The following is a 24,036-nucleotide window of genomic DNA, read 5'->3' as shown; positions in this document are numbered from 1 at the left end:
CTACTGTCACTGTATAGACAATTATACCTTCAATAATTTTTTTTAAATACTCCAGTATACCATCCTATCCTACAATACATACTTCCAGATATTAATGTTATGGATATAAACAGCATGTGTGTATTATTGGTATACTTCCTACATACTGTACATATTGACAGGGAATAACGTGCAAAAAATAAGACAATATATAAAATATATACAGATAATGAATTGTGTTCATTATCACAAGTTGTGAGAAGTTTTCACATGACACAGAGCGGGCAACTGATATGTATGAATTCAGGTATTGGCATGATATTGTTACTTGTGTTAAGTGTGTTCATGTGAGGAACGAGATAAGAGTAAAGGATAAATAATATGTGGTTGTTTGACCATACATTAACAGTTAACTGAACAGAACAGAAGTAGAGCCCTCACACTGTGATGTTTTATGGCTCTTTATTTATCAAATGTAAGTTTCTATAATTAATATTTTACTTCTGCATCAATGTTCTGCATATAATTCTTAATTAAAATGTCCATACGTGGATTTTAACAAATACTTATATTTGTTCTCTCGTGCAAGGTAGAAAAGGCTTACTCTGTGATTGGGTCATAGAACAAGGTGAGAATAACTTTTTTCCTATTACAGAACATCCTCCTAACACAGTATCTCCAATTATTTATACCAGCGACAGTTAAGCATATTTTAAGTTGCATATTAATATCATTTATAACAATAGTTAACACATATTTATTTGTATATTATTGACAAAAATGTAAAGGGTGTTATATTTCATATTGTCCCTAAGCAGTAGTATTACATCTTCTTGTGTTGGCCCATAACCACAAATTGCATTTACTGAACAGGAAACACTGTAAAAGAATGTGCTCTGATCAGACTAAAACTAGCAAAAGACATCCAGCTGAGAGTGAAAATTATTTCTGTTTGTGTACTAACAGAAAACCGCCACCATGAGTACAGACGCGGAGATGGCCATTTATGGCAAAGCTTCCATTTACCTTCGGAAGCCAGAGGCTGAGAGGCTTGCAGCTCAGACCTCACCCTTTGATGCTAAGTCTGCTGCTTATGTGGCCGACGTTAAGGAGCTGTACCTCAAATGTACCATCCTGAAGAAAGACGGTGACAAAGTCACTGTCAAAGTGCTTGACACTAAAGAGGTGCAGTAGGGTTGAGTATTTCATTTAGAATTCAAGGCAATATGACTTACAGATGAGTCAGAGATCAACTGAAATTGTATTTCTTTATTTCAGGAGAAGACAGTTAAGGAGGACGATGTTACCCCTATGAACCCTCCCAAGTATGACAAAATTGAGGACATGGCCATGATGACCCATCTCAATGAAGCCTCTGTGTTGTATAACCTCAAAGAGCGTTATGCCGCATGGATGATTTACGTAAGATATTCACAAATATGAATAAAATATGCAATATTAAATAAGGACCCTTGTATAGTCTAATGTAAATGTTTCTAATTCTCTCATCCCCTTCAGACCTACTCTGGACTGTTCTGTGCCACTGTGAACCCCTACAAGTGGCTCCCAGTGTACGACCAGGAGGTTGTAAATGCCTACAGAGGCAAGAAGCGTATGGAGGCCCCACCCCACATCTTCTCTGTCTCTGACAACGCCTTTCAGAACATGCTTACTGGTATGGCCTGGTCATGAAAATCCTATGAATTATTATGTTTCGTTTTGGTTAAACAGATAAGAAATATCTTGCTTTACCTTTCACAGATAGGGAGAACCAGTCTGTTCTTATCACGTACGTTTCTCATCTATTGATCATCATAAATATCAATATAATCAAAATTATTGAAATTAGTTTGTGAGTTTCTCTTAATTCAATTATCTATACACAGTGGAGAATCTGGTGCCGGAAAGACTGTGAACACCAAGCGTGTCATCCAGTACTTTGCCACAATCGCAGTGGCTCCTGGTGGAGAGAAGAAGAAAGAATCAAAGATGCAGGTAAAATACTGAGAGAATACTGAAAATGGAAACCACAGACATTTTAACAAAGAGTGGAAATGTACTGATCGTTAAAATGTGACATTTTAATTATAGGGCTCACTCGAGGATCAGATCATTGCAGCCAATCCCTTGCTGGAGAGTTATGGTAACGCAAAGACTGTGAGGAATGACAACTCCTCTCGCTTTGTAAGTTGAATATTAAATTTTCTATCAAATATCAGTGGGCAATACTTGGTTATACAATAATAACACTGTTGTGTTCTTCTGAAAAGGGTAAATTCATCAGAATCCACTTCCTCCCAACTGGCAAACTGTCCAGTGCTGATATTGAAACATGTAAGAATAACATTCACATACAAAATAAACAAGTGACATTATTAGTAGGCTAGATATTTATTATGACCAAACATCATAGATCTGCTGGAGAAGTCCAGAGTGACCTTCCAGCTTCCAGATGAGAGAGGCTACCACATCTTCTACCAGATGATGACCAACCACAAGCCTGAGCTGATTGGTGAGCTGAATAATTGATTAACCGATAACTGATATAAGTAATCTTAATTGTCAACAACAATGGTCCATAATCATTGGAGGGAAGCAGATCCTGTCTAACTCATTTGATTCTATGTGTTTCCACACCAGAAATGACGCTCATCACCAACAACCCCTATGACTTCCCCATGTGCAGTCAGGGTCAGATCACTGTGGCCAGCATTAATGACAACGATGAGCTGGATGCCACTGATGTGAGTGATGTGTAGTAATCTACCTTTTTGCACAGATGTTCCAACTTATTATATTATTTTATATGAAAATGTTATTTTAGGGGGAGCTCCAGTAGCTCACCACGTACCGCGAGTGCCATTTCGGCGCCGGGGACAACCGTGCTCGTCACGGATCTGGGGTTTAGCGAGTTCGAATCCCGGACTGCAGCCGTGCCTTTCCCAGAGTGTCTTCCCCCCCATCTGAACCCTTTCAGCCTGTTTCTGTCGGTCATCCTTGACCAGAATAAATGCGATAAACGTATAAAAGAGCCAGGGGAATGGCCTAAGTTAAAAAAATAAAATAAAAATGTTATTTTAAGAATAATTACATTACTGCAGTTTCTCAAATTGCCATAAGATGGTAAATGATAGAGACACGTTACTTAGAATTAACCTGACCCGCCAGATGGTTTGTTACACAGAAGAACCATCTGGGAAGTAAGTAGTTATTAAAAAACCTAGTTGACCTGAAGGAAGCACTAGCGAGCTTAAATTTAGAAGGCATTCATTTCCACACTACAATTCTAATTGACAAGAAAACGTTGCTGACATACAGTATCCAGCTTTCCTTGCTCTACAAGTGTGCCTTTCCACAATAAAGCTCTTGGTCACTTTTCTACATGTGGTTGACATTCTTAATTCTTATGTATTTTTTTCTTGTACTTATTTAAACTTCTTTTCATACAGGAAGCCATTGACATTCTGGGCTTCACTGCTGAAGAGAAGATTTATATCTGGAAGCTGACTGGTGCTGTGCTTCACCATGGCAACATGAAGTTCAAGCAGAAGCAGCGTGAGGAGCAGGCTGAGCCTGATGGCACAGAGGGTGAGTATTAAAATATAGGTTCACTATTTTTTCAAACCACCTCTTCACAATTTCAATCTTGCACAATCTCACTGAGCTTTAGTATTGAGAAACCCCTCCACTGCAGCGTATCAGCAGGCTGAGTATTAAAACATAGGTTCACTATTTTTCAAACAAATGTTGTTTCCCATCATTTATAATCATGCATCGCAAAATCTCACGGATAGATTTAGTGTTGAGAAACATACCCCTCCACTGCAGCTTCTCTGGTCTTAACACGGTCAAATTGGGCTTTAGTTTTATAGTTTAGAGACCTTCAAAAACCATGATAAATCTACCTTTTGAACTCACAGTATATGTTTACAGTATATGTTTGACTGAAACACAAACCATGCTTTCTATCAGGTTATATTGACTTAATATTGTAAATATGTTGAATGAATGAAAACTTTATTTAACAGATGATATACAGTACAGGTATGAGGTATATAGTACTGTTACATTTGTGACATATACAATATGCAAATATACAGTACTGTTACCCATAGATCCTAACAGAAAATATATACATATGATTGGGAGGTGACTGTATATTAGGAGGGGCGGGTGGGCGGGAGAAAAAATATACATACGGTGGGGAGAAAATATATACATACAGTGGGGAGGAGACTGTCTATTAGGAGGGGTGGGGTGGACATTTCCGTTGGCCAATTTCGAATTGCAGCCTCCCGTAGGTGCTGTTTAAGAGCGGTTTTGAATGTGGGTAGGGATTCACATCTTTTTACGGCTGTGGGTAGGGCGTTCCACATTGTTGTGGCATAATTGTGAAATGTGTTTAGTCCCTTGTTTGTGCCGAATCTGGGTTGCACATGATTTGTGGAACTCCCTCTGGTGTTGTGGGCGTGGTATTCACTGACCTTTGGGAAGTATTTCGACATGTACATGGGTACCTGTGTGGTGTAGTCTTGTAGACCAGGCCCATTGCAAGTTGCTGTACTCTGTCGTCTCTAAGCCATCCTAGGTAGTCAAAGTGGGCAGGGGTGAGGTGGGTTCTAGGAGTAAGGTCAAGTAGTAGTCTGACCAGTTTGTTTTGTGATGTTTGTAATCTTGTTTTTAGCGCCTTTGAGGTGCTTTGGTACCATGAGGTGCAGGCATAGTCGTAGTACCCTTGAATGAGTGCTCCTGCCAGAGTCTTCAGGGTATTCTTGTTTACCAGAGAGGAGATCCGGTACAAGAATCTAGTTTGTTGGTTGACTTTTTTGATTACATTGGATGCCATTTTGTCACAGGAAAGATTTGCCTCTAGGATGGAACCCAGGTATGTAATTTCATCTTTCCTTGTGACAATATTGTCACCCACTGTAACTGAGAAGCCATCGGTCTTGCTGAGTTTGTTATTTGTTCCGAAGAGAATGGACTCTGTTTTACCCAGGTGTAATGATAGTTTGTTATCAGCGAGCCAGGTGCAGATTCTGCCGAGTTCTGAGCTGAGGGTTTTTTCAACCTATAACTTGTTCTTGTCAGAGACCAGCAGGGCTGAGTCGTCCACAAACAACAACAAGTTGCAGTCACAAGCTGACGACATGTCATTTGCATAAATTAGGAACAGTAGCGGTCCTAGTATGCTTCCTTGTGGAACATAGTTCCCTTGGCTACATCCACGCATGAAGCAAACATTGTGCCGTAACTCCAATGGAATACATACATACTACAAGAGACAAGATACAAAATCACACTGTTAAATCGAGGGAAAGTGTTCAGCCTGGTCATGATGAATAGGTTCCGATTGGGCATTTATTGGAGGATTGCTTACACCTCAAAAACATACATATATTACCATTGTGGTAATTCTTGTATCTTGTTCTAAAATAACAATATATGATTGTTTGAGCAAATATCATGCAGAATTTTCAGTGATACAATCCTGACTTTCACACAGGCACATTTGCCTTGGGCTCTGTTTTTGTTCAAGTATTATATTCCATCTTTGCTATGCTAGTGTGACTCTATGGCATCATGCTGTTTCTTTGCTATGCTGAACCCTAGGGATTATGCTGTCTCTTTACTATGCTAGTGAAACTCTATGACATCACATTATGCTGTCTTTTTGCTATGCTAGTGTACCCCTATGGCATTATTCTGTCTCTTGGCTATGTTACTGTAACTCTATGGCATTATTATGTCTCTTTACTATGCTAGTGAAACTCTATGGCATTATGCTGTCTCTTTTCTATGGTAGTGTAAGTCTGTCATTATTTTGTCTCTTTGCTATGCTAGTGGGACACTATGGTATGAATCATGAATCCAATATTCCTGGATATTTCTCCTGAATGCGTTTTATAAATAATTTCAGAGGCTGACAAAATCGCCTACCTTTTGGGCCTGAACTCTGCTGACATGCTGAAGGGTATGTGCTACCCCAAAGTGAAGGTCGGAAACGAGTATGTCACCAAGGGACAGACCGTGCCTCAGGTGAGCAAGATACATTACATTACATACATCCTTCCCCTTCTGTGTATTTCACACACAGATCACAGCAAATATGTTCCTTCACATTTTCCTGTATACACTATTTCCAAAGTAACATTTTGGAGAGTGTGTGCAAGTGGCAGACTGACAGCATTGGAGTGCTATGTATGTAGATGCATGCATTTTAATTAAATCAAATCACCTTTTTCAGGTCATGAACTCTGTGAGTGCCCTGGCCAAGTCCATCTATGAGAGGATGTTCTTGTGGATGGTCATCCGTATCAACCAGCAGCTGGACACCAAGATGCCAAGATCGTCTTACATTGGTGTGCTGGACATTGCTGGTTTTGAGATCTTTGATGTAAGTATGCAATTATAGCAATCTATGGACTGCCTAATTTAATGGAAAGACATTTCCTCAAGTAATATAGGAGATTAGGCTAATATATTTTCCCCCACTGACAGTACAACAGCATGGAGCAGCTTTGCATCAACTTCACCAATGAGAAACTGCAACAGTTCTTCAACCACACCATGTTTGTCCTGGAGCAAGAGGAGTACAAGAAGGAGGGTATTATCTGGGAGTTCATTGACTTCGGCATGGACTTGGCTGCCTGCATTGAGCTCATTGAGAAGGTACACCATAACGTTGTGACTTATTACAATATTCCTTAGAATGCCACAAGGTGTGTTTAAATGATCTGTATATCTCTTTTCCACTTTTATAAAGCCCATGGGCATCTTCTCCATCCTTGAAGAGGAGTGCATGTTCCCCAAGGCTTCTGACACTAGCTTCAAGAACAAGCTGTTTGACCAACATCTTGGCAAGAACAAAGCATTTGAGAAGCCTAAACCCGCCAAAGGCAAGGCTGAGGCCCACTTCTCCATGGTCCACTATGCTGGTACTGTGGATTACAACGTCACTGGATGGCTAGACAAGAACAAGGATCCACTGAACGATTCGGTGATGCAGCTTTATCAGAAGTCTTCCGTTAAACTGCTGCCTGTACTGTATCCTGCTGTAGTTGAAGGTACGTCATTATGAGAAATTTACTTTTAAAGGGGACATGCATTGCTATTCCTAGCACTATTTGGGCAACTTTACACAATTAATGTGAGTCTATGGAACACCTCTGTAAGGTTTTATTAAAAAAAATGCATTGTTTTATATTTCTAATCAAGTACTCAAAAGCATAATTTTTCTCACTTTGGATTTCAGGCTGTGTTGGCCTGGCTCCGCCCATAAGCACTTTGAGTGACAGTCACCCACATTCTGCGAGTGGCAGACAGAGAGAGATAGAGAGAGATTGAGGGGGATACTAATTAATTCCGCCGTAGGGGGGCATAATCCCACGGGACAATGCATTGGTAACTTGTTAAAAAATTACAATATATACCTCTGTGATTATTATTGTACGGATCTGAATACGGGCGTGCGCGTGGGAGCGTGCACAAATATATTACAGTGATATGCTGCTCCCGAGTCTGACTGCCTGCGAGAGAGAGAGAGAGATAGAGAGAGAAAGAGAGAGTGAGAGAGAGTGAGAGAGAGAGAGAGAGAGAGAGAGAGAGAGAGAGAGAGAGAGAGACTTTGACTTTTGATGTTCTTTATTAAAATATGTCAACTAAAAACAGTCAGTAGAGACACAAAAATCTCACGGCATATTCATAAAAACAACACACACACCCACACACTCACCCGCACACCCACACCCACACACACACACACACACACACACACACACACGCACACACACACCCACAAACACCTCAACAAACCCCAAAAACGTCCTTCAGCACATAAAAACCACTTGACCTTCAAATGCATATGTTCAGCCCCTCCTCCCCCACAGTACACATTGCATTCCCCAATCCCCAAGCATTCACGAACGCATCAACATTATGTCTCAGTGAGAAATACATGAACTCTAATCTAAGGTGTGCAGAAATCATACCCCTCAGAGAGAGAGAGAGAGAGAGAGAGAGAGACACGGAGCACTGTGTAAACAAACGCTGTGTGTGTGAGATAAGACAGGTCCCCTTCTCTCTCTCTCTCCCTCTCCCGTTTGAGGAAGTGTCAGGTTTCACTGTGCGCTACAGCCATAGACGGGGCATTAGTTATGCTCCCGACTCAAGAGAGAGAGATAGAGAGGGGGAGAGAGAGAGACAGACAGAGAGACGACAGTGCGACGCGCGTGTGTGTATGTGTGCCTGTCGCGACTCGCAAGTGTGTGTAAACTAAGCAGGGGCAGACAGCTGAGGAGAGATCGCTCAGAGAAACAGCGTATGAGCCTCTCTCTATCTGTTTCTCCCTCTCTCTCTCGCTCGCTCTCTGTCAAATCCCATTTGAGGAAGTGTCGGGTTACACTATGCGCTACAACCACAGAGCCAATCAGAACACAATCAGCTCCACCAGCGCCAAGTTACATCACCTTGCGAGTCAAATCAGAATGACCTAATTAACTGGAGGAGGAAATTGTCTGAACTGAATGAGAGCAATCCGCCAATATGGTATTTAGAGACACAGACCCATTGATACTAACCCCTATTACTATAATACAATGCTAAACACTGAAAAAAGCCATTTATAATGCATGTCCCCTTTAAGTGTGATTATTTACATTTTTACTTTGATCTAAGAGGCAATTGTCTCAACTTTTAACTATCCTCTGTGTCATACAACATGCATTTTCAATACTATCAATTATATTACATTGTCCAACAAAAATGTCCAGCATAATTCGATTTAGATAATAATGTTGAATCTATAAACTGATGATGTATTATCAAATTAATAGAGACTGGTGGCGCAAAGAAGGGAGGCAAGAAGAAGGGTGGCTCCATGCAGACTGTGTCCTCCCAGTTCAGGGTAAGATGTAACAACAACACTGTGACTTTTTGGAATTAAATACAAATAATTGCTTTTCATGAATAATATTTGGTTTTGATATGTATCTACAGGAGAACTTGGGCAAGCTGATGACAAACTTGAGGAGCACCCATCCTCACTTTGTGCGTTGCCTGATTCCCAATGAGTCAAAGACTCCAGGTACACTAACAGTTAACATAACGTTTGTGTCTTATTATGATGTGCTTTAGTGATTTAGTGTAGTGTAGTGGTCATTACATTGTCGTAATCATCGTGAAAACATTTTCTCTGTAGGTCTGATGCAGAACTTCCTGGTTATCCACCAGCTGAGGTGTAATGGTGTACTGGAGGGTATCAGAATCTGCAGAAAGGGATTCCCCAGCAGAATCCTCTATGCTGACTTCAAGCAGAGGTATCCATTAACTCTCAACAAACGTTAAAACTTACAACTACTACCTAAGTGCTGAACATGACCATTAACTCTTTCACAAAAGGTACAAAATACTGAATGCCAGTGTCATCCCTGATGGTCAGTTCATGGACAACAAGAAGGCCTCTGAGAAGCTGCTTGGTTCAATTGATGTGGAACACGAAGACTACAAGTTTGGACACACCAAGGTATTATCTATTCTGACCTGATAACAGAATCATTGAAAATCAAAGTTGTTGTCTAGTAGGTGACATTCCATTTCATGTCAGCTGCTTCATATTCTAATTATACATGGTGGCTAACAAACTTTTGCTAACAAAAATGTAAAGGTAAATGTAATTTTTAATGAAGCTTGAACACATTAATGAACTTTAATGTTTTGCATGTAAAGCGAAGGCAACCACACTCCCATTGAGACATTATCCTGTGCAATAGAAACACCTATATTATTGGTTAAAAGTAATTTGACTGTAATGGCATATTTGTCTCCTATTCAGGTGTTCTTCAAAGCTGGTTTGCTGGGTGTCCTTGAGGAGATGAGAGATGAAAGGCTGGCTAATCTGGTAACAATGACTCAGGCTCTATGCCGGGGTTATGTCATGAGGAAGGAGTTTGTGAAGATGATGGAGAGAAGGCATGTTGAAAACCGCCAATTCTAAATACATGATTATGTTAAAGGAACACTCCAACATCTAGTGAAATACACTTATTTGGCATCTTCCCCAGAGTCAGGTGAAAAGATTGATATCAATTTAATCACTGTGCCTCAGTTTTGGTGTTGGACGTTGTATTTCTTCAGTTTTGGAGCTAGGCTAGCTGTTCCCTATTGCTTCCAGTCCATGTGCTAAGCTAGGCTAGCATGCACCTGGACCATTACATACATTAAACTGATATCAATCTTCTTGTCTGACACTGGGGAAGATGCCAAACAAGTGCATTTCCCAAAATGTTCCTTTAAGTACAGTCCTAACATTATTTTGTACTAAACAAATATTATTTCTCTATAGGGAATCTATTTACAGTATCCAATATAACATTCGCTCATTCATGAATGTCAAACACTGGCCATGGATGAAGGTATACTACAAGGTCAAGCCTCTTCTGAAGAGCGCTGAGACGGAGAAAGAGCTGGCTGAGATGAAGGATAACTATGAGAAGATGAAGTCAGATCTGGCCACTGCTCTGGCCAAGAAGAAGGAGCTGGAGGAAAAGATGGTATCTCTTCTCCAAGAGAAGAATGATCTGTCACAGCAAGTAGCATCTGTAAGTAGACTTCAACTGTCTGGACACTTTGCTGACATGTACTGTATTTTCTGATGTTGAAGTAATTACCCCTTTTCTACATTTTTGTCAACTAGGAAACAGATAATCTGTCAGATGCTGAGGAGAGATGTGAGGGACTTATAAAGAGTAAGATCCAGTTCGAGGCCAAACTCAAAGAGACAAGTGAGAGACTGGAGGATGAGGAGGAAATGAATGCAGAGCTGACTACTAAGAAGAGGAAACTGGAGGATGAATGCTCTGAGCTCAAGAAGGACATTGATGACCTGGAGCTTACCTTGGCCAAAGTGGAGAAGGAGAAACATGCCACTGAGAACAAGGTTCATAAGTATTCACTCGCTAATTTATTACCAAATAACACGATGATCACACATTTTATGATGACATTATTTGTTTTCCTTATTCAGGTGAAGAACCTGACTGAGGAGATGACCTCTCAGGATGAGAACATTGCTAAGCTGACAAAGGAGAAGAAAGCCCTCCAAGAGGCACATCAGCAGACTCTTGATGACCTGCAAGCAGAGGAAGACAAAGTCAACACTCTGACCAAGGCCAAGACCAAGCTTGAGCAGCAAGTGGACGATGTGAGTTATGAGTGAGATCTAATTGTTGCTGAAAAATGTATTTGAAATCATTGATTACTTATTTTTTACTGAAATTCATAGCTTGAAGGTTCTCTTGAGCAAGAGAAGAAGCTCCGCATGGACCTTGAGAGAGGCAAGAGGAAGCTTGAAGGTGACCTGAAACTATCTCAAGAATCCATCATGGATCTGGAAAATGACAAGCAGCAGTCCGATGAGAAAATCAAGAAGTAATGTAGATTGGGTTTCATCTGTACATTTCATTTCATCCAAGACAGAATGTGTTGACAGTATGTAGTGAAACTACTCTGAAATAGCACTATGCTGTTCCTTTGTGACTCTTTACAGGAATGACTTTGAAACTTCCCAGCTGCTTAGCAAGATTGAGGATGAGCAGTCCCTGGGTGCTCAGCTTCAGAAGAAGATCAAGGAGCTCCAAGTGTGTAATATTTTATATACATTTGTTTGGGCAACAGTAATGCTAAACATTAAATTGTGACTGGCTGAGAGGTGAGTATTTATGAATTGAAAGGTCCTGGTTAAATGCACAACTTCAGTAGTACCACCAACAAGTAATCATCATTGTATTTAATGCACTGTTTTTATAACCAAGTTAATTAAAACAAGGTTAATTGTAATTGTTATAATTCCCTTGCACCTTTACTTGGTGGCAACAAAGCATCACAATTTACATTTAAGTCTTTAGTGAGAATTTGTTACATTTGCTGTTTAAGTTTATCTATTTATTTTTTACCCAGGGACAGTGCACATTAATCAACATCTTCAGTTTCCCCATCAATGTACATGTGCCAGAATTAGCTAATGAGCTAGTTTTTGGCACATGTATCTTTATTTTTATTAGTGCTGTCAATCGATAAAAATATTTAACTCGATTAATCGCATGATTGTCCATAGTTAACTCACGATTAATCGCAAATTAATCAATATTTTTTTCTTCTACCTTAAACGGATCTTTTTCAAGTTCCAAGTTTTAATACTCTTATTAACATGCGAGTCAACAAATGCTTGCTTTATGCAGCCATTTAACACAAAAGGATGACCATCATGCATTGCAAATTTGCATCAAATTCAAAACAGAGTGATGCACAAAATAACTTGAAAGAAAATAATAATTTAAAACAATGAATAAAGTGTGCATGAAATAATAGGGGAAAGAAAACGTTAGGAACTTGTTACATTCACCCACGCAAGGGCTGATTAATCACACCCCCCCCCCCCTCTCTCTCACACACACACACTCTCCCAGCTCTCTTGCTCTCTCGCCCCTTCCTCATCTCTCTCACCCCCCTCTCTCTCTATATATCTCACACACACACACACACACACACACACACACACACACACACACACACACACACACACACACACACACACACACACACACACACACACACACTTCAGAAACAAACATAGTATCAAAATACACCTGAGTGAAGTCTAGTAAAAAAATATAAAGTTTAAAAAATAAAAATAAAAAAATGATTTCTTAAAAGTTAATCGTGAGTTAAAAAAAATTGTGGCGTTAATACAATCGGGCAATAACGCGTTAATACCGCAGTTAACTTTGACAGCCTTAATTTTTATATATTAGGTGACCTACTGGGTAAATAGAGAAAAGGAAAAAAGTATAATCTTTCTGTCATCTCCCCAAAACACAATGATGCTAACCCAAATCAGAACAGTACACTTAAAGTAAGTATACTTTCTGAAAGTATACTTTTTATGTATTCAAAAAATACAATGTTTTAAGTTTAACCCACTTCAATTGTACATAGTGTGTCAAAAGCAGAATATAATTCAATCAGTATGAAGAAATATACAAAATGTTCCAACTGTACCCGCCCCTTGTTCATTTTCCATTAATGATAGAGGTTAGACATTATTTAACATATTAATATCATGCATCAATCGTATGAATATTATTCTTTGTAAAGGCCCGTATTGAAGAGCTGGAGGAGGAGATTGAGGCTGAGCGTGCTGCTCGTGCCAAGGTTGAGAAGCAGAGAACTGACCTCTCCAGGGAACTTGAAGAGATCTCTGAGAGGCTTGAGGAGGCTGGTGGAGCCACTGTTGCTCAGATTGAGATGAACAAGAAGCGTGAGGCTGAGTTCCAGAAGATGCGTCGTGACCTTGAGGAGTCCACCCTACAGCATGAAGCTACCGCTGCTGCTCTCCGCAAGAAGCAGGCTGACAGTGTTGCAGAGCTGGGAGAGCAGATCGACAACCTCCAGCGTGTCAAGCAGAAGCTGGAGAAGGAGAAGAGTGAATACAAGATGGAGATTGATGACCTCTCCAGCAACATGGAAGCTGTTGCTAAGGCCAAGGTACACTAATTCATTAAGTAAAACTAAATGTATGAATAACGTGTGTGAAAAACTACTCAACTTATCCAATATTAATTAACAGGGGAATCTTGAGAAGATGTGCCGCACCCTTGAAGACCAACTTAGTGAACTGAAGGCCAAACATGATGAGAATGTGCGCCAGATAAATGATATCAGCGGTCAGAGAGCAAGACTCCAGACTGAGAATGGCAAGTCTTCTATTCCAAATGTAGTTTTATGTTCATATAAATATGTTTTAAGCTATTTCCAGAACAGAATTGCTAGCCATCCAATCGCAAAAGAATGCAATTCTTACAGAAATCTCTAAATGTCAAAAGTTTTTTGTTTTTAAAAACTTTGACCAGTCAGCTGGTTCTTTTAGCGTTTATCGCTTTTTTCTGGTCAAGCATGACCGACAGAAACAGGTTGAATGGGGGTATAGATCGGGGGAAATACGGCTAGTCCGGGAGTCGAACTCGCTACCCCAGATCCGTGACGCGCACGGTTGTCCCCGACGCCGAAATAGCGTTCGAGGTACGCGGTGAGCTACTGGAGCTCCCCAAAAGTTTTTTGTTTTTAATACCAAATCACAGCATGAACTTTCTATAGTGTTCCTCAACGTCTTGGTGTCTTAATGTGGTATTTTGGAGGGATTTGACCATGTTTATAATTTCACGACCGGTCAAAAATGGTTACACTTTAAACTATAACACAAAAAGGGTTGATTGTGAATGACACAATAAGGAGATGAGGTATAATTCCCAAATGCTTCATGCTAAATAAATGGCACTTAACGTACATATTTGCGATGAGCAGATAACTTTTTGTTAGTGCCACCATCAAGAAACATTGGCAATTTGTTTAATGGCCATATCTCGGATGCTGTTTCACTCAGTTACAGGACGTGCATTGCAAACCTTTTCCAAAGTGTCTCATTTTGAATATATGTACCCCAACACACACACACACACACACACACACACACACACACACACACACACACACACACACACACAACACACAACACACACACACACACACAACACACACACACACACACACACAGTGTACCGCAAGTTTATGTAAATCCAATCCAATCCCAAAACCAGGTGAGTTTGGTCGCCAGCTGGAGGAGAAAGAAACCCTTGTATCTCAGATGACCAGAGGAAAGCAGGCCTCCACTCAGCAGTTTGAGGAGCTAAAGAGGCAGATTGAGGAGGAGGTTAAGGTGAGGATTATCTTTAAAAAAAAATATTTCCATGGTTTTCTAATATTTGTTCTAATATATGTTGTTCATCTTTTCTGATTTTGATATTACTTTAGGCCAAGAATGCCCTTGCCCACGGTGTGCAATCAGCTCGCCATGACTGTGACCTTCTGAGGGAGCAGTTTGAGGAGGAGCAGGAGGCCAAGGCTGAGCTGCAGCGTGGAATGTCCAAGGCCAACAGTGAGGTAGCCCAGTGGAGGGCCAAGTATGAAACTGATGCTATCCAGCGCACAGAGGAGCTTGAAGAGGCAAAGTAAGTCAATACTCTTATTTCCTACTGCCCATCTTCACAACATCCTTTTTTTAATGTTACATAACATTGTTACATTTAACAACTGTTCACCAGGAAAAAGTTGGCCCAGCGCCTTCAGGAGGCTGAGGAGCAGATTGAGGCTGTGAACTCCAAGTGTGCCTCTCTGGAGAAGACCAAACAGAGACTCCAGGGTGAGGTGGAGGACCTCATGATTGATGTTGAGAGGGCCAATGGTTTGGCTGCCAACCTTGACAAGAAGCAGAGGAACTTTGACAAGGTGCATTGACATCAATTACCTTAAGGATTAAGATCATTAAGGATTTTAGCTTCCAGAGACTGGGGTACATCACACCTTTTATTACAATTACTATGCAGGTCCTGGCAGAGTGGAAGCTGAAATACGAGGAGGGCCAGGCAGAGCTGGAAGGAGCTCAGAAAGAGGCTCGTTCTCTCAGCACTGAGGTGTTCAAGATGAAGAATTCCTATGAGGAGGCTCTGGATCAGCTGGAGACCCTGAAACGCGAGAACAAGAACCTGCAGCGTGAGTGACTTTTTGTTCTTCTTTTAAACCATTACTTAATATACTACCTCACTGTATGCATAACCAACTACAGTACCTCAATCTATAATCTATCCATATAAAAACTGTATGATAGCAATGTACAATAACACTGTATACAGTACACCTCATATATATATATATATATGTATATATATATACGTATATATACAGTATATGCATATATCATTATATACCCTCACAATACACTGTATATACTTTTATCTATATCTGTATATATTCTATACCTACTCTTATTAGTTATATCACTGGCTAGTATGGTTTAATTACTATCATAGTGCATTCATACTTGTACTACTGTATATAATAATACTGTACACACATTAGCTCTGCACTCTGGTTAGATGCCACATTAATTGTACTGTACTTGTTCTGTGCAATGACAATAACAGTTCATCTAAATCTGAATCTAAATAGATTTCATGAACAATATAATACACTTGCTATGGGAGCTAGAATGTAGTGTTTCTTATCATTGCTTTGTGGTATCTACAGAGGAGATCTCAGACATGAGTGAACAGATTGGTGAAACTGGAAAGAGCATCCATGAGCTGGAGAAGGCCAAGAAGACAGTGGAGACAGAGAAATCTGAGATCCAGACAGCCCTTGAGGAAGCAGAGGTACAACATATCCTGGAGTGCTCAACCATCTGATTCAAATGTGATTTTGGTTATGAATTAAATGTCTACAGATGATCAAATCTACAGATTACATTGAAAAGTCAACCAGGGCTATATTCTGTACTTATTTCTAGGGAACTCTGGAACATGAAGAGTCCAAGATTCTTCGTGTGCAGCTGGAGCTCAACCAGATTAAGGGTGAGGTTGACAGGAAACTGGCAGAGAAGGATGAGGAGATGGAGCAGATCAAGAGGAACAGCCAGAGGGTGATGGATTCCCTGCAGAATACTCTGGACTCCGAGGTCAGGAGCAGGAATGATGCCCTGAGAATCAAGAAGAAGATGGAGGGAGACCTGAATGAGATGGAGATCCAGCTGAGTCATGCCAACCGCCAGGCTGCTGATGCCCAGAAGTCACTGAGGAATGTGCAGGGACAGCTCAAGGTACTGAATGTTGAAACTTCTTGTATTTAGTATCTGTCATATATAGTATATCAACATTTACCTTAATATTTAGGATCACTGGGCGGCTGGGTGGCGCAGTGGGCAAGGCACTCACCACTAACGCAGGATATGCTGGTATCGAGCCCAGCTCTCGGCGTTGCTTCCGGCTTGGCCGAGAGCTTCCGGCTTGGCAGGCCGTCATACAGTACTAACACAATTGGCAGTGTTAGAGGGTGGGAAAGCCGGTGGGTGGGGATTGGATGTTGTGGACAGCGACTCCTACAGGTCGGTTGGGTGACCCCTGAGCCTCCCACGCGTTACTCCTCGCCACTGAGAGTTCGAGCTGTCTGGTGAAAAGATGCGTCAGGCTGCCTCCTCGTGTACCGGAGGGGACACGTGATGCAAGGCTTCTATCCTCACTACAACCGACCAGTGGGGGGCATAGTCTAGCAACGTTCAAGACAGGGGAGGGGAGAATTGGAATTACGAAAAATTGAAAAATAAGGAGAAAAAGTGGATAAAAAATAAATATTTAGGATCACTGATTCATTATAAACAACATGAAGATGATAATTTATTTTGCAAAGGATTATACTGTTGCTGAAAATTTTCTTTTCCCCTTAGTAGAGCTCTTTTGTATATGCCTTTTCAGTGCTTTGTAAATGGCTGATATTACAACATTTAAAGACCACTCAGGTTACAGGGTACAAAACTCCCACTCACTCATGAACAAGGTATCAATTGTTGAGTCCAGGAGATAACTCACAGTAATGTCTGGGAGATCATATTGCTAATCATCTCTGGTCCATTATGACACCTGTTGTATTGGTGTGTTTGTCCCCCACTTGCATGACATATAAAAACAAAGCACTCCTGTTACATGGCTGCCATAAGGTATCAATTGTTGAGTCCAGGAGATAACTCACAGTAATGTCTGGGAGATCATGTTGCTAATAATCTCTGGTCCATTATGGCACCTGTTGTATTGCTGTGTTTGTCCCCCACTTGCATGACAAACACAAACAAAGCACCCCTGTTACATGGCTGTCTGAACTTGAAAAGCATTAAAGCATTTTCTTTAGGATATGTAGGCCTATTTTGTCACACCAGGGGCACTGTGTGTTGTATAGCCACATGCTGAATAAGGGGCAGGTAACTATAAGATGTATTCTTCTTCCTGCTTCTTTTGTCCATGGTATGATATTTATGATTGTGGAATGAAAGTCAAGATAGACCGCGCTCTCAATATATGACACTGGGTGCTGAAATCCCGAGGATTATATGGAAGAAAGCAGGAGGCCGGACCAGCACTCTCAGATTTAAAAAGATTTTAATGGCAGCCTATAGAACAGACATGTTTCGGAACAGGTGTTCCTTCTTCAGTGTTAATAGGCTAGCAATGATATAGCTTGTAAAGGTGGGAGCTATATACCAGGTGGGCAGGAAGTGACATCATTGAGGTGAGCCTGGGATTGCTAGTCAACTTTGACCTCCAAAGTAAGGACTTTATAATGAAATATGTTATAAACTCAAATTAAATACAAATATAGACCAGAAACTAAATAAGCCAATTGCAATATTTGCAAACCAAAAACCATTTCACCATTCGTAAAAATAATAATAATAATAATAATAATAATAATAATAATAATAATAATAATAATAATAATAATAATAATAATAATAATAATAATAATAATAATAATAATAATAATAATATAATCATAGTAATAAAAGTCACTTATTATAGGAAACAGGATAACACGTTTTCTTCATTCATTCCCTTTGGTTCTGTACCATTAAACAAATGAATATAGTAGCCTGTCTCCCCCTCTAGACGGCTTGTTGACTAGCTCGAGTCCCATATATTACAGAAAGTAAACAGTAAGATTGCATTTGGAGAAATAGCGAGCTACGGAACAAACGATAACCCTTTAGAAAGGACATTGTGGTGCGAGTCACTCAATTATGCATTTGAAATGTTACCAATGTTAGAAATGGTGCATATCTCCAGGACCGATGAACATTTATTTTGCTTACTCCTCCTCGTCTTCCTATGGCCCATCTCACCGGCCGTGGTGGAAGAGGGCCGTCCGGAAAATTCTACTGGCTGCAGAGGGAGTATTTCGGAGACATCTCTTGCATGGGCACCTCATCCGAGTTCAACGCTGAAGAAGAAGAATCGGGGTGCCTAGGCCGGTCTCTGGGCTGCCAAGTAGGCCTGCGGGAGTGCGGGATGCACCATGTGTGTAGCATAGTCTTGCTCGTCTCTTCGTCTCTTTGCTCGAGGGGCCTGCGTATCGCCAAGGCAAGACATCGAGCGGCATAAGAGAGCAAAGAGACGAGCAAGACTATGCTACACACATGGTGCATCCCGCACTCCACATGTCTGTTCTATAGGCTGCCATTAAAACTTTTTAAATCTGAGAGTGCTGGTCCGGCCTCCTGCTTTCTTCCATGATTGTGTATGAAGAAACTCTGATTGTATTGATTCCATGTGGCAAATAAAACTGAATCTGAATCTGATCTTTTACTGATCTATATGTAATTTATATGTCACCATCTTTTAACATTAGGATGCCCAACTGCACCTTGATGATGCTGTCAGAGCACAGGAAGACCTGAAGGAGCAGGCTGCCATGGTTGATCGTAGAAATGGACTCTTCTTGGCTGAGATCGAGGAGCTGAGAGCTGGTCTGGAGCAGACTGAGAGAGGCCGCAAAGTGGCTGAAACAGAGTTGGTGGACGCCAGTGAACGTGTTGGACTACTGCACTCTCAGGTAAACAAACACAACTATCTGATCACTAGTAATTCGTTTATTTGGGTTATGTGTGCATCATAATAGTCTTTGTTATCTGTATTTCTTTCTTTTAGAACACCAGCCTTTTGAACAGCAAGAAGAAGCTTGAGTCTGACCTGGTCCAAGTCCAGGGTGAAGTGGATGACAGTGTTCAGGAAGCCAGGAATGCAGAGGAGAAGGCCAAAAAGGCCATCACTGATGTGGGTTTACATTTCATTTGATACTTTTTTCAGGTAATTCCTGACAACAATGTGACATATTACCATGACTTTCTACTGAATACAAAAATCTTCTAGGCTGCCATGATGGCTGAGGAGCTGAAGAAGGAGCAGGACACCAGCTCTCACCTGGAGAGGATGAAGAAGAACCTGGAGGTCACAGTCAAGGACCTGCAGCACCGCCTGGATGAGGCTGAGAACCTGGCCATGAAGGGAGGCAAGAAGCAGCTCCAGAAACTGGAGTCCAGGGTAAGATAAAATAATAACCATATGTCAAAATATGTACTGTTGAACTCATGTAGGACCATTACAGAGTAAAGTGGATTCTTAATATCTGATTAAATTCTGAAGGTCCGTGAGCTGGAGGCAGAGGTTGAGGCTGAGCAGAGACGTGGAGGTGATGCTGTTAAAGGTGTCCGCAAATATGAGAGGAGAGTGAAGGAACTCACCTACCAGGTATGTCACGCTCACATTCATGACAAGTTGGTCATCAGCAGTGTTCCTATTGGCTGAAGGAGAATAAAGATTACAACCTAATTTTGCAGATTAATTTGAATTGCTATTTGTTTCCATTAGACTGAGGAGGACAAGAAGAATGGTGCCAGGCTGCAGGATTTGGTCGACAAGCTGCAGCTGAAGGTCAAGGCCTACAAGAGGCAGGCTGAGGAAGCGGTACGTTTTTGTACAATGCTGTATCCATTTATGTTGCGACCACAGTTTGTCTTTCTGTTGGAACTGTTCACTAATCTTGTGTAGTATCTACAGTAGGGACCAATCTTCACAACTGTAACAAGGATCTAGTCTGCAAGTAAAACTGTATCAGGGAAGTTCATATTTGACTTGGTGCAGTAATGCAAGTGGAGGGGGATGAATGTTTCATTAAAACAGAGATGCATACATTTAGTCCGATTATATTTTGACATGTTGCACTGGTATTGTTTATCTTTCTATTAGTTGATTATTATACTATAACTACAGCATATATTAATAACGCTATGTGACTCACTGTCTGGAGTAGGCCATACTGGTAATTTGTTCAAATGTTAAATCACTCTCCCAGCTGGTTCCAATCCTGTGACTAATGCTGGCTCTTTTCTTGTCCAAACATTTAATAAATTGACCTGTCTAAATGAAAACTCACTAATGGAATAAACACAAACCATGGACCTGAATCGTGGGACTCCCCTTCAAAATCCTACAGGGAACAACTAGTTAGTGACAGTCGGCAACTCTAAATGAAAGTTTTAAGCAGCACAACAGTCACAATCACAAAACATGTACGTGACCCAAAACACTCAGCCTCTCCTGACTGATTTTCACTACACTTCATACAGATCTCCAGTGATCCTTGCCACTAGATCAGGGGTTCCCAAAGTTTTCAGGCCACAACCCCCAAAATAATGGCGTCAGAGAGCCGCGACCCCCACTATTATAGGAGGTGGTTGAAACATGCAAACGTTCACACACACACACACACGCACACACACACACACACACACACACACACACACACACACACACACACACACACACACACACACACACACACACACACACACACACACACACACACACACACACAACACACACACACACACACTAATAATAAGCATTGGAGGTTTTTAACACACACAATAACTACACAAAATAAAACAATAGTCAAGTCAAGTCAAGTCAAGAGTTTTATTTGTCACGGCATACAAGTATACAGTGAAATGCGGGGGGGTCTTGCCCGCAATGATTGTGCAATAATACAATAATGCCATAATACAATAATACAATAACATTAAGAATCCAATAGGATGAGAATAAGACATTTGTGCAATAATACAAGTAATAAGAATAAAGACATATCAGGTATATGTACATGAAGTTTACAAAAAGCATGGTAGGACATGCTAAGGTCCTGCGATAGTGCAATACACTGTTAGCTACGGATGAGGCACTGGGTCTTATGTACACTACTATACAATGCTGTACTATACAATCTACAGTTATACTATGTGTCCTTATGCTAGCTTGCTATCCAATATGTAATGTTAATGCTAATGCTAATGTTCAACTCACCTAATGAGATGGATGGGCACTATGCTTGGAGCACAACAAGTCCAGTCTGGGTTTAATTTTGGAGACCGCGACTCGGAGATCATCCTCCACATTCAGACGTGATCTGTAGGCCTACTTATTTTTTATATAGATCAGTGCAGAGAATGTTTTTTTCGCATAGGTAGGTAGATCCAAATGGCATCAATACATCCATTGCGGCATTGGATAGCTGTGCGTATTCCTCCTCAACTGATATCCAGAACTCAACCACTGGCTTGGACTGAAACACTGTCTTTAAGGTCGCTTGATAGTTCAACAAGCACGTCCTCCAGGTCGGATGGCAAATTTTTTTAACCGTTCAAGAAGGGCTTGGAGGTGAGTTGTTATAGACATCTTCACTGTGTTCACATTCAGTTAATTTTCCTCCATAAATTCATCAAGCTCTGGAAACATATCAATCTGGCCTATTTCTACTCGTGCAATCCAGCGCTCGAGTTTCCTCGTGACCGCTTGTATTTTATCATTGAGCCACAGGATGCTTGTGTTTTCACCTTGTAGTGACAGATTAAGTCCATTCATTTTAGCAAATATGCAAGACAAATATGCTAGCCTTGTTATCCAGTCGGGATTGGAGAGGTGGGCAGCGGGCTGGGATGCATTCTCCGTCAGAAACAAGCGTGCTCATCCACAGTGTGTGTCATGTGCGCTGTAGCTATGACGTGCATTATGTAGGACAAAGGAAATCCATAGGCTGAATATTATTTATTATCAGCATTTACAAATGCATTTCTTTTACCAGTTTAATGTATTTTAAAATATATTTGAATTATAGGCCTATTTCACACATTCTATGAAATCAATACATTCTGGAAATCATCTCGCGACCCCCCCGCGGCTGCTCGCAACCCCTCTAGGGCAGGGGTTCCCAAACTTTTCAGGCCGGGGCCCAGAAAATAAGGCGTCAGAGAGCCGCGGCCCAGTGCACATCGTCTGGCTTTTTTTTCTTTTTTTTTTTGCCAGGCGACCGATTTTTTAAGCCAAATATCACTTCAATCCTATTAAGTTAGTTCAAGTTAGTTATTCATTTATATGTGCTATTTATGAGAGGGCTAACTTGTTGCAAAATAATAATGATAATAATAATAGCCTCATTAAAATACTATTGTTGCTTCGGTTGTTTTCAGCGTTTTATGTGCATAATCTGTTATTTAGTTTGAAATGTTCGTTGAAATAAGTAGATTTTTCGTTTTTGTTTATTTATTAAGTTAATATAAAACCATATAGTCACATTTTAGAATACAATAGAATAGAATTTTAGAATACAACTAGAAACACTGTCCTGGCCTGCTTCTAAGTTCAGTGGCCTGACAAAAAAAATTAAAATAAAAAAAATTAAAATTAAAAATAAAAATATATATACATATTTTTTTTTATTTTTTTAAATCATCTCGCGGCCCACCCGTGGCTGCTCGCGGCCCACCTTTGGGTCGCGACCCCGACTTTGGGAACCACTGCTCTAGGGAACCACTGCATAAGATAATGCCTATAGTGCTCCAGTTGAAGCACATATAGGCAGCATGTACCACTATGAATGGGTGTGTTCCTATAGCCACATTGGTTGCAGCTTATCATTAATTACATTCTTGTTTTTCTTTTTCATTCTACTCTTAGAATTCATAAGTAGTACTGATCTATGAAACTTCCACAGGAGGAGCAGGCCAACGTTCACCTGTCCAAGTGCAGGAAGGTTCAGCATGAGCTGGAGGAGGCTGAGGAGCGTGCTGACGTTGCTGAGTCCCAGGTCAACAAGCTGAGAGCCAAGGGCCGCGATGCTGGCAAGGTAAATGCAAATCTTTTATCAGTGAACATTAATAATACAGTGTCATTTAAGTGTGATATGACTACTATGACTAAAAAAACATTATATTGGATATAGTCTAAATATCCTTTTGTCTTTCACAGGGAAAAGAAGTTGCTGAATAATTATGCTCAATCAACACATTCACAACAAGTCATATAATATGACTATATTGTGTACTGTATTCCAATAAATCTAGCTATACAAATAAATGTATCCTTTGTTTCATTAAAGTGTCATACATTTTTATTTAGTTTGGTTTGTTAAAAGTTCCCCGATATAGAGGAGTAGGGTGTATCTGCAGAACTGGACCCGGGCCCACAGCTTGTTGGGCGGGGCTTGAGGGGCTTACAGCTTGCTGGGCGGGACTTGAGGGGCCTACAGCTTGTGGGCGGGACTTCATGGGCATACAGCTTTTTGGGCGGGGCT

General features: G+C 40.7%; 1 protein-coding gene across 1 annotated transcript; it reads left to right on the top strand.

Moving 5' to 3' along the window:
- Positions 1-567: 567 nt before the first annotated feature.
- On the top strand, positions 568-23,825 carry LOC311237283 (myosin heavy chain, fast skeletal muscle-like). Its single transcript, XM_084325087.1, has 40 exons — positions 568-607; positions 946-1,164; positions 1,258-1,401; positions 1,498-1,654; positions 1,741-1,768; positions 1,866-1,974; positions 2,071-2,163; positions 2,250-2,313; positions 2,393-2,491; positions 2,620-2,723; positions 3,429-3,567; positions 5,900-6,018; positions 6,227-6,376; positions 6,481-6,651; positions 6,746-7,046; positions 8,814-8,884; positions 8,977-9,064; positions 9,179-9,296; positions 9,379-9,502; positions 9,812-9,948; positions 10,322-10,577; positions 10,673-10,915; positions 11,003-11,179; positions 11,261-11,406; positions 11,525-11,615; positions 13,132-13,521; positions 13,604-13,730; positions 14,631-14,749; positions 14,845-15,041; positions 15,135-15,318; positions 15,417-15,582; positions 16,117-16,241; positions 16,376-16,684; positions 19,261-19,464; positions 19,560-19,685; positions 19,782-19,952; positions 20,055-20,159; positions 20,280-20,375; positions 23,458-23,589; positions 23,712-23,825. The coding sequence occupies exons 2-40, from the start codon at positions 958-960 to the stop codon at positions 23,730-23,732; spliced, it is 5,808 nt and encodes a 1,935-aa protein (XP_084181213.1). The 5' UTR covers positions 568-607; positions 946-957; the 3' UTR covers positions 23,733-23,825.
- The last annotated feature ends 211 nt before the right edge of the window (positions 23,826-24,036 follow it).

This window comes from Notolepis coatsorum (genome assembly GCF_963971535.1).
Source record: "Notolepis coatsorum genome assembly, chromosome: 11".
NCBI lineage: Eukaryota > Metazoa > Chordata > Actinopteri > Aulopiformes > Paralepididae > Notolepis > Notolepis coatsorum.
This window is presented reverse-complemented; position numbering and strand designations above follow the sequence as displayed.

What these genes read in the sequence shown, in the direction of transcription:
- LOC311237283 (XM_084325087.1), top strand. Translation starts at nt 958, where the DNA reads ATGAGTACAGACGCGGAGATGGCCATTTATGGCAAAGCTTCCATTTAC. An exon ending in ATGACAACTCCTCTCGCTTT is followed by an intron (nt 2,164 to 2,249) that starts GTAAGTTGAATA and finishes TCTTCTGAAAAG; the next exon opens with GGTAAATTCATCAGAATCCA. An exon ending in TTGGACTACTGCACTCTCAG is followed by an intron (nt 19,465 to 19,559) that starts GTAAACAAACAC and finishes TCTTTCTTTTAG; the next exon opens with AACACCAGCCTTTTGAACAG.